A 12,103-nucleotide genomic window follows, 5' to 3' on the forward strand; every position below is an offset into this window, starting at 1 on the left:
ATCACGATATTTTACTCCTAAATTGAGACTATTACTTGGAAAGACACTGCAAGAATCAAAAGTTAACTATGACCAATTCAATAATTTGATAAAACTTTTTTAAAAATTAATTTTAATACAACACCTATAGAAATTGTTTTATGTGAAAACTCAAAGACTTTCATAATGTATTTATTTGTATTTATTTTACTAAAAGAGGCACTGAATATTTCATAATGTAAAAGCTATAACAGAATTAGAATTTATCCATATAGGTAGCTGGAAAAATATATCCTGAAGAAGATTGCAAAAAAGTATTTTTAGTGAAAAGGATCACAAAAGCCCATGACCCAGAATGGAATAAAAGAAACTAAAGTAAAACTACCTGTTAGGATAAAACCGTACATAATTTTGATTCACGGCATCTTACTTAGCATATTCTTTAAAGTTACAACAAGAATCAAATTAACAGCTCTAAAAATAATCCTTGTGATCATAATACTTCTAAATTCACAGAATCTTAACTAACAGAAATTCAACACTTACAGGATATACTAAGACAATTTCATTAAAAATATAGTTTATAATAATATACATTTTTCATCTCTAACTTAGAATAAGCTGGTAAGAAATAAAATCTCCAATCTATTCCAAAACCATGTTATTAACATACTGCAAGATTAAAAAACAAAAGCCACTTCACAAAATGACAGTGTGCTATACCAAGTTATGTGCATACTACTTTACGTTTTCACAAGGATGACATTAGTCACAATGTGACCTTCCACCACTTTGTGTTTTCCAGGGAAAAGATTTATACATAAACAGCAGGATATGTAAGAATCAGTGCCTTAAAGATTTTAAGGAGGTTTCATTAGAACAAAAAACCAGTCTCATGCCTATTGTGGTATGCATGTGTGTGTGTGTGTGATATGTGTAGGTATGAGAGAACCAATAATAATCAGGAAAAAAAGAGGAACATGTATTGTATGCTTTTTATTATGTGCTAGAAACTACTAGACGTCTTTTATTCACTACTCATTAAATCCTCAAAGCAACTGCAAGATCAGTCCACCAATTCTGGATGAATAAACTAAACTTCAATTTCCAAGGTCACAAAGCAGGATAACCAATTCCAAAGTCCATGTTCTTTTCTTTTCACTATAATTAGTACCTCCCTAAATTAAAAAAAAAGTTAAGAACTTAAAAGTTAAAAAAAATCAACTTTTTAATCTGTAACCAACTACCATTTATTATGTTCGTGTTTTTAGCAAGTACTACCCTGGCTGGTGAAGGTACCTGGCATAAAGACGCAGTCCTCACCCTCATGTGGTTTATGGCTATTGGAAAAGACATGCAACAAATAATTTTAAGTGTAAGAACTGGTAATACAAGAAAAAAAACAAAATTTCATGAGTATTTTTTTGCAAGGAGACTAATACAACCTAGGATCTATGAAGTCCTTTTCAGAGTAATAAGGCCAGAAATAAGAAAGAACTGTTTTGACCTAGAGAAGATCAATTTATTACGTCAAAACCTAAAGAGATAAGCTAACATTACAAAAAAGACACAACCAGAGAGTAGTGTCTCCTGATGAAAGAACAGATCACCAACTACGTAACAGTACTTGTGGAAACATTTAGCCTTCTAATTATAACTTCACAGAAAATACTGGGCTGGAGGAACATGTTTATGTTAAACTATACCAGGAAGGTATAATCAGTCCAGACTGGGAAGCTGTAAAACAATGATCCAGTTTTTTCACCAATGGTATTATAGGAAAAGAAAGAGAAATAGATAGATGAGGAACCTACAGATTAAGAGTTAAAAAGACCTATAAAGCAATCACACCACGTGGACCTTATTCTGGATCCTAATTCTAACTAACTGTGAAAAAAAAAATATTTACATTATTTATGAGAAACTAGAAATTTGAACACTAAATATTTTCTAATATTAAGGAATTACTGATGATTTTTATTAGGTGTGACAATGTTACTGTGGTTTTGTTTGGGGATTAAAAAACCTTTTTGAGATACATATTTCAATGAAGTCTGAGATTTGCTTTAAAATAATGAGATAGAAGAAGTGGATGAGAGTATAGATGAAATAAGATCAGATATAAGCTGGTAACTGAAGCTCGTGATTAGCACATGAGGGTTCATTACACCACTCTGAAATTCTTGTAGAGGAAATAAAGGTAAGTGCAAAATGTAACTGTCATTTGAAAATGTTACAACAGTTTGAGTTGGTTACTAAGATTTGTAACTGAACTCTTGACATTTTGGTTAATTTTTGAAGTCTGATTTCAAATTTTAACTTCCTGGGGCTTCACGCTCTTCCTATCCCTCTCTGCTATACAAGCCAACCAATGTTAGGGATGATCCCAATTACTGCTGCTAGTTTAGAATTTAAATTTACTTAGTAGTGATACACTGTCCATGAATGTAAAACATCAGCAAACAGATTTTCAAGGAGAAAGTTTTAATGAACGATTAATCGGTTAAGATTAGTTGTTATAAGCAACAGTGAATCCAAAACATCAGGGGTTTAAATAAAACATAAGTGTATTTCTCTCTTGTGTAAATGAAGACCCAAGGAAGCAGTTCAAATCAGGTATAGTAGTTCGAAAATCAATATTTCTAGTTTAATACTTGAACTAGAATATCTTCAATATGTGGTTCCTTCCATCACAGTGACTTCTTAACCAGAAGAAAGAAGAAATCCTTTAAGGACATTTTCCAAAAATCTCAGTATTTTTTGTTTATACCCACTGGACAATTACTACAAAAGAGGCTAAAAAATGTAGCCTTAATATTTTGTGGGTAATGTAACCAGTGATAAATTGTTTAAAAGCCGTGAGGGGGTTAAAAAAAGAGATAAAAATGGTTTGATCCAACAAAGTTTAATTCAATATGTACTGTTCTGTTGCTGTTTTCTGAAGACTAAAAGCATTTAACAACCCTGTAAATTACTTCACTAAAAAGATTTAAGAAATACAAAGTACTCTGTAACTGCAGGATCCACTAGTAAATTTAAAGTTATTGATAAGCATATAAAATACAATCCTGTTCACATAATTATTAAATATATATATAAGCATAAATGGATGAAATAAAGTACTTATTGGTGGATATTTCTGGTCGAATTTTGACTATACTTTCTCTTTGTTCTTGGCGAGTACTTTTTAAATTTTAGACAAGGAAAATAAATCATTCTTTAAAAAAATAATATATTTTTCCAGGGAGAAAGAAAGAAAATAAAAGTAATTGCTATTTGCTGGATAATTACATGAATAAAAGAACACCAATATGGCCTTGATTACTACAATTAAAAGCTCACGTATCACTCTAAGAAAATGTTTCCTTAAAAATAGCCACAAACTGAAGTACCTGTCTCTTGCCACAGTGTGTCACTCTTACAGTGCAAACATTTTTGAATTTCTATAAGGAGGAAACTGTTTAAAAGCAGATTTAATTCCCCAACAAGTAACAGTCTTGAGGACAGAGTATAAACTTATAAAAGTTAAAACAAAGCTTGAATTCTGTAATTTTATACACAAATTAACGCAAGCCACCTATCAGGAAGGAAGCAGTGGGCATTACAATGCTTTAAATGATAAATTTAGACATATTCTACAACCACTGAAAAAACAAAGCAAAAAAGAAACCTGTGGTCTAAGTTACTAGTAGATAGATGGCAACAGCACAACAAGGAACATAAATGAACTAAAAAATGAACTCAACCTGGGTTGCTTGGTTAACTATCAAGGAAAACTGTATCTACATTGATCTCAATGTTAAGGAAGTAGATGAATACATGAAGTTTTTAGGTTAAACTATTCATGAATGAGTTGTACTTGATTTGGTTAGTATACATTACTATTCTGATTAAAGTATAAAGGTGCAATATAATAAGATCATCATAGACATAATAGCATCTCCACCCTACTTTGCAAAAGGCTAACAGACAATTCATTAAGTGGTTGGTGAACTGATGCCATCAAATGTGTGAAATGTGGCAATAAAAATCCCAATTTTACCACAGTAACAGGACATGTTTGAAAACTAGTGACATTTTTAGTCGGCTATATTTCCAGAACCACATGATTTAATGATGTGGTTCCTTATATCAAGCATGTACTTCACTGCTATTAAGCAGAAAAATAAGTAAAATGGAAAAATTATAAAGAAAGCTTGACAAACAATATTTAGTTTTAATTGAAAGAAAAAAAATGGATATAAAGCTGCAAACATAAACAACCCCCTACAATGCATGCATTTTGTTAAATAACTAATTTATCCTCACATGAGGATTAGAATATGAGAAAGTCCTTAACAATAATGTTTAACTTTTAAAATTTTGTTATAAAAAGCAGTGCTAACATAATTTTCACAAACTATTTTTATAAAACAAGACAATGAAATACTAATGACTTCGTTTACCTACCAATGTGCTATAGAGACTTCAGTTATAACAAAAATAATTACAATTTATGCATGAAATCAATTTGTTGGCTTAGTATGCATTTTTAAATGAAATATTAATGAATTTTAAACTTATACCAAATTCCAAACTCTTAAGACTAAATAAGCTTCAATAATAATGTTAAGAGTTACTAGACATTTGCACGCTGTTCTTAATACATAATGCATCTTGTAACTGTCATTAACGTATGACTGACATAATTAAAATTTCAACTAATGCTCATCTAAATACAGTACCTATGAAAACAAAAGTAAATGCTTTTTTTCTTTTGTTTCATTTTGAAGTTATTTACAAGTACATTATCAAACCTCTCTGATTAATAGGGAAGGAGTAAATTGTATAAGCTTTTTACCAAAATATGTACTTCTCTTTTTATAATTTTGTTATTAAGTTGCTCTATAAATCAGTCATATTCAAAATTGTAAAGTAATTGAAAGTAGAAGTTTAAAGTTCTAAGCTAATTAAAACTCAAAGCTTCTATCACTGACTTGCTAGTTTTAACTGTTCTTTCCCAAAACCTCTTCATTTACCTATTTTTTTTTCAGGACAGCAAAGCCCTATAGTCGCTGAAGTCAAGTAGCAAGTTTATGTCTTAACTGTTACATAAATAATCAACAATTACACTTGTGAGCACAGCTAGTAAAAAACAGAGTCTCTGTGTTCAACTTTTACAAAGGGGACAAGGTTTAACTGAGTAACACATAATCTGCAAATTCATGTTAAGACTAATTTAAACGATGCCAATTAATTAGTAGGAGAATATGCTTTCTACATGTTATGTTGCTGAATATTTTTAAAAGCATCTGGCATATATAACTCTGGTTTAATTTACTGTTACTATAAGATATTTGGGCAAGTAGTTGCAGTGACTAAACATACTATTGCAGATAACTGCATTCCTTATTAAATAAATAAGAATCCCAACAAGCCTGAGCAACTCGATTCTGCAATAACATAGGAGACCATTAAGATTAAAAGAAAGAAGAAAAGGAAAGAAAGAACAAGAAAGCCCTTCAGCAAATACTTTAACAAATAAATCACTCTGGCAAAGCTGAACAAGTTTTGAAAGGGGCCTGCTTTGACAGATGTTCTCAAGAAAAAGAAAGGCCTCAGGCAAAACGGATGGTTTTATTTTATTTTTTTAGCTAGGAAATACTAGTAATTTTGTTTCTATATTTTTCAAATATTTTAATTTTTCAGAAAAGGCTTTTACAATTACTGTTCAGGGCCCTCACATACCACCACTTTAAGACACTTATTGAAGGAACTTATGCTCATATAGGTTTGTCATTAAGTATAAAATTAATCACAAAAGCAACTTTACTCTCTAAAGTTAGGGAATAGAACTTTCTAAAAATTTATAAAATATCAAGAGTCAGTTAATCCTCTAAGGCAGTAAAAAATAATCTATATTGCGTTCACAATAGGGCCTATATACAATTCATGTTATAAAAGCCAACATTCTCACAAAAGTCAAAGCAAAATGTAAAAGACAGAGTTCTTATATTTCTCCGTATGAATAAGATCTGCTATTGACACTTATAAAGCTCAAAATACAGGTATTTTTGTTAAAAGTTGTTTATAGGATATCAAATTCCAGAAAATGATCATGCAGAGTGTACTTACCAGTACTTATGCTTTCCCTTCACCTAACGCTTGAATTCTAGGCTTCCACACACTTTTCTATCTTTCCAATTAAAAATGCTGCAGCCTGCTACACTCCATAAAATGGCTGCGTTGTTTAACCAAGAAAAACATGTTAGAGACTGAGCTGTCACTTTTAAAGGAAAAAGAAAATAAACAATTGCTTCTTTTGTGGTGAAGCATAAAACACTTAGGCTGGCATTTAGAATCATGGAGCTCCCCTGGACGTTGCTATTGCTCTTCAAGTACTTGTAGTAAAATTTCTGCCACATCCTTGCTTTCTGCATGGTGTCTCAGCAGCAACAGATCAGAACAGGCTAGCAAACAACTCCTTCCTAAATGTAAGGCTCTAATTTCTTCTTCTGCAGTGAAATGAACCAAGTTTCTATGCAAAAGAATGAGTGACAGTATGCCCAGCCAATCAGCTTGGGTTTTTTCAGGAAAATCACCCCTTAATTCATTCAAAATTAGGTCATATGACACTATTTGAAATACTATTGGCTTACAATGAAAGTAAAGTTTGACTCTACACAGGTTAAGGCCACCCATCTATGCTTCCCTGGTCTGAAGACACCTTGACTATAAGCGGTACTGTGAATTAAACACACACACAAGGGGGAAAAAAAAGAATGTAGCCTTACCAGAGCTTCCCAACTATTAAAGGGCCGGAGTTCTGTTATCTTCTGAGCCTTTTTCTGAGAACACTGAGGAATCAAAGTAAGTTCAGCAACTGAAGCGTCTTGAAGGAAGTGAAGAATTTTACCTTTATAGCCATCCTCCATCACTTCCTCGCCACTACTATAGTCCTCATCTAGTGAACTACCGACATCAGAACCTGAATCATATTCAGAGTCTTCAATGACTCTCTTAGGATTAAATACATTTTTTTTACGTTTCTTGTTAAAACCATTTTGTGGTTTCATGGCACATTTCTGTTTTAATTTTGTTTTAGTTACACTTTTAGGATAATTTTGACTCCTTGAAGAAACTTCTTTTCCATTTGGAAACTCACTTTGTGAAGCATATTGCATATCTGTGTGCAAATAAAGACAAAAATAACTAAATTAGAAGATATAAATTAAATATAATGATGTAGGACTTCAAATAAGATAATTAAAATATTTAAATGTATGATTCCCTTTTGTATACATAATCTAACTATAATTTATTGTTAAATCTTGATACATTCTAAAAAGAAACAGTGAAGTAGAATTTGAAATGATACAATAGTTGAAATAATTAGTTCCAAAAACAGGTGATAACTTTTTCAAAGTGGATTAAATATAAATCTCCATTTTCTAACAAAAGTCCTAAAAATGTAAATGGCAGCTGCATATCTATGAGATGTACCAGATGTTACTTAGCAGCCCCATCCCTATGTCAACACTGATGGATACAGCAAAAACAATACTTACCATAAATTAAAACCTTCCATATTATAATTAATTTCCCCTCACCATCCCCAACTAGTTTATCATTACTTAATTACCTAAATATATTATTAAAAGGCATCACTACTTTATCATTGATTAATGTATTATATTCCATAGGTTTCTAAGATGCCTGTGAGTGAAGGTAGTTATTTTATGTACCAGTAAGAAAATACATACCAATTAATCTTTAACACAAGACTTATTTAGAATGTTTTTGTTTTATCTACTCTAAGAGCTTTTAGAATAACACACTGATTATCATACACCTTCATTCTTGTGCATATATAAAAAAATATAAGCAAAATAAATTGGATAAAGTATCCCTCAAATTTCTTCACATTCATAATCTATTTCTTCTAAATCATATTTCAGACTCAGAATTTGTGATGTTGGTGGCTTTCTTTTCTCCACACAATATCATCTCTGTGCCATCAAAAGCATTTGTAGTATAGCCTTTCTTAAAAGAATTCATTTAATAACAACAACAACAACAACAAAAACAGAAAAAACTAATGCCAATTATAAAGAGCTAGTGTACTTAATTCTTGCTTAAGGATGTTACTAATCATGTATGATTCAACTCTTCCCCACTATTTCTCATATACATTTGGTTCCTATGGTTAAGAGTGTTCCATGATGGGATCACGGACTTTCTCCCATGCCACTGATTCCCACCTTGCTAAGTTTCTGATACTGGGGCTTCTGCCATTCATGCAAGTGCAGGCTAGGATATCTATATTACTACAGTGATTATCAGCAAATACAGTAATTTATCAGAAATCCTAAAATTCATCCTGGCAGCTGTTAAAATATAAAAAACATTTCTTTTGTATTCAATAAAACATGGTAGTTTAAAAGTAGCTCTATCAAAAAAAGTTATCCAAATAGAAAAAGATATTTGTTTCATTTTACACTGCTATAAAGAATAGGCCAAAACATTTGAGAACTGATCATTTAAAAAAATTTTACATGGTTATTTCCAACATCTTTTGCAATCCCTTTCCCTGATTATTAGAAAAGTTTTACATTTTCTTATATACTAAAATAAAAAAGATAATGCGAAGTATGCATTTTCTATAATAATAGCACAGATTAGATAATTACCTTGGTCTTCTGCAAATACCTTTAAAGATTCTAAAGCTTCTGAGTACATCCATTCATGTTCCTTGAGTACATCCCTTAGTTCCTAGAAATTAGTTATTGATCTCTGTTAAAATCAAAAATTAGAACTCAAAGAAAACTTTCATGCTTTTAAAAATAAGTAAAGCACTTACTTAATAGAATGTATCTAATTATTTTATACTTGTTTTTATGCTACTTTATAAATGTTTTCTGTTTATGTAATTTCACCTCCACAAACATATAACAGTCTTCAAAGGAAAGGATGCTTGCTTTTTTTGCATTTCAACTTTCCCTATGAAGTGCTCTGAATACTAGAAGATCAAAAAATGTTTGCTCAATTAAATTTCAACATGAAGCTAGGTTTTTTACAAACTGCCAACTTCAAAACATATAGTTTCAACAGGTGTAAAGAACCAGTAAAGCAGCAAGATTTTGTATTCAGCTCACCAGAAGTAAGCAGATATATGATCTGTACATATACCTGAATAATTCAAATGTAAGTGTAAAGTATTCCAAATGTTAAATAATGTGTTTCTCTATACAATTATATATATGATTAAACAGTGGTCCTTGTGGCACTGGCACACTTGGCTTGGGTCTTTACCAACTCTGAAAGTATCCTCACTATCTGGCAAACAGAGCAAAGCTTATAGAATATTAACACACCAAAATTCAGTATTATACTTTAAAATTCTTTATGAGAAATTTAAAGAAAAAGAATATGAAAAAAAGCTCAAACAACTGACCTGAGGTTATAGCTTTCTAAATGATTTACATTTTATACATGAGTTCACATTAATATAGTTATGTTTGTTATAATTATTGCTATAATGTTGTATAAACATATTTTTAATAATAAAAAAAATTTAATTAGAAAAATGCAAAATGCATGCAAAACTTTTACATGGTTAATCTCTAACACTATTTTGTAATATGAACATTTAGTACCCACTGATTAAATTTCTGAACACTACTCACCTGTTTATCAAAATTGGGAAATTCCTTTTGTAATTTCAATACAATACTTTCCTGCTTTTCCCAATTATTGCTAGATTCGGCAGACTCATTTGATTCCTCTCCCTGATGTGGAGGGGAAAAAAAAGAACCAATTTAAGACATCATCAATAACCACAGTCTCAAGACAAATTACATTTTGTATTTTGACTTGATTCGGAAGTTATGACACTCAGTTTTTTTGTTCATGTAACAACTGACAAATTTATGCCTTTAAGGATAAAAAATACTTCTGGTTTGAGACCACTGAAAGACCTTGATTGCATATCCAATAACTCAACTCACACTTCATTTATACAGTGCTCAAAATGAGATAAATTTGCTTAAAAAACTAGGATGTTTCTCAAATTAAGTCAAAATAATTCAAGAATATTTCAGGTAAACTGAAATATCTCCAAGCTAATAAAAAAAATTCAAATATCTCATCTGTGCTGTTTCATGCTCCCCTATGTATTTCAAATACTGAGAGAAAAAAGTTTATTTTACTTCAGTCTTGATTCACAGAATGGCTTAAATATTAATTGCTCAGCCACAACATAAAAATGACACAATGATAAAAGAAACTTATGTGAAACTAAATATATAAATTAAACATTAATCTAGGAATAATTGTGGCTGCTCATACATACAATCTCTTTCCTTTTTTCTGTCATCACTTGAAGAAACTGGTAAATATTCCATATTTAAGCAAAAAAAAATATTCTTTGGGTTTGTGCCTAAGAAAAATGCTATATTTTAGTCAATCAAAAAGCAATCTACTTTGCTTAGATCTACACCACATGATATACAAAGAAGATAGAGGAAAATACAGTTCATACTTTCTCTTCTATCTCCTTTCTTATCCAACATCTAAATACTATTTTTTTCTTTCACTACCTAAGATAAAAATAACTAAATTGTGAGTGATACTTCTCTTGCACATAGGAATAGGATGAGGTTCCCATAAGACAAAGACAAATAAAATGCTATGGAAGTCTGGAGTAGAAAGAAGAAAACTGCAATGTGTTTTTGTAATAGTAATGGCCCATTTGGGCTGAAGCACAGAGACCATGGACAGGCTATCAGGCTGAAAAGGAAATCAGAGGTAATATTGCATAAGTCCTGGAGGGCTAAACTGAGGTCCTTATTCATTCACAAGCAGGATTTTGAGCAGAAGATAATAAAACACTAAGATTTGGAGAAATCACTTCAAAGCGATCAAGAATTCAGACTGCCATCCACGCTTTACAGTTGAAGACACTGTAACTGAAGAACAAGTCTTTTGGAGGTTATAGATAGATAATAACCAGCTAAGATAGGAACAGAAACTTAGATATCTAATAGATAAAATTCAGAGACAGACAGCAGACTGGTGGTTGTTGCCAGGAGTTAGGGGGAGAAGAGAATGAGGAGAAATTGCTTAAAGGTATAGCATACTATTATGGGGTAATAAAAACATTTTAGAACTAGACAAGAATGGTAGTTGCACAACATTGTGAACACACTAAATGACGCTGAATTGCTAATTCTAAAATGGTTAATTTTATGCTATGTGAATTTTACCTCAATAAAAAAAGTTAAAATATTTACAAAACAGAAAATCTTTTAGGAATCAAATATTTGATAGCACAAATTAAACATTCAGTAGTGTTCTTATCACTTGCTATTTGCTCTTGGATCCCACACTTCTATGAGCTCTGTTAATCCAAGACTGAAAATACTTATGTGGTCCAACAGTTACACTAGAGATTTATAAACACCAGGTGATTTGGAAATGGGGCCAAATCTGTCTCTGTAGGTATAGGGGTTATGAGTCAGTCCTGTAGTTATTTTTTTGGTTTCAGAATGCAGGGCTGGAACATACACATTTGGCACTGGCAGAAATCTCCTATTAGTTCCTTGACTCATGGAGTAGGGGCCGTTATTGTAGGAAACACCAAATCTACATCCCTAGAATTGCCCCTCTCAAGCAGCAGCAGCATTCCTGAAGGAACTGCAGAAATTTACACCACCATTCCATCCCAATGTAATGTGCTTCCTTGGCCTAGACAAAAGCTGAATGAGTCTTGGAAAGTTATTTTACGTTAACATAAACAAACAGGTGATGACCCCAACTATAGCTGCTGTACCAGATGTGGTTATCTTTATTGGACTAGATCAATATAACTACACAGTTATCAAATCTGGCAGATGATTTTTCTTTCCAATCCCAATCCAAAAGGACAAACAGAAGCAATTTGCTTTCCTCTGGGCAGGTCAGTGATAGATACACCTTCACTGTCTTTAGGGCTACGGTAACTCTTCTGCTCTCCTTCATAATATAGTACTCAAGGCTTTGATAGTTTTGCACAGTCCACAGAATATCACTTTGTTCTTCTACACTGAAGACATCACATTGACTGGACTTGATAAGCAGGAAGAAGTGGCTGTTTTAGATGGCCTTA

The 12,103-nt window shown here is 31.7% G+C and overlaps 1 protein-coding gene across 2 annotated transcripts in view; it reads right to left on the bottom strand.

Moving 5' to 3' along the window:
- The window catches only part of SMARCAD1 (SWI/SNF-related, matrix-associated actin-dependent regulator of chromatin, subfamily a, containing DEAD/H box 1), a 63,672-nt gene that overhangs the window by 25,170 nt on the left and 26,399 nt on the right, over window positions 1–12,103 (bottom strand). For both annotated transcript variants that reach the window (XM_023528426.1, XM_023528425.1), the window contains exons 5-7: window positions 9,645–9,746; window positions 8,649–8,730; window positions 6,753–7,144 (exon numbers count right to left, since the gene is read on the bottom strand). In XM_023528426.1, coding sequence (XP_023384194.1) covers window positions 6,753–7,144; window positions 8,649–8,730; window positions 9,645–9,746 — 576 coding nt within the window. The remainder of the gene's footprint in view (window positions 1–6,752; window positions 7,145–8,648; window positions 8,731–9,644; window positions 9,747–12,103) is intronic.

The sequence above is a fragment of the Pteropus vampyrus genome, unplaced genomic scaffold (assembly GCF_000151845.1).
Source record: "Pteropus vampyrus isolate Shadow unplaced genomic scaffold, Pvam_2.0 Scaffold25, whole genome shotgun sequence".
In the NCBI taxonomy this organism is placed as follows: domain Eukaryota; kingdom Metazoa; phylum Chordata; class Mammalia; order Chiroptera; family Pteropodidae; genus Pteropus; species Pteropus vampyrus.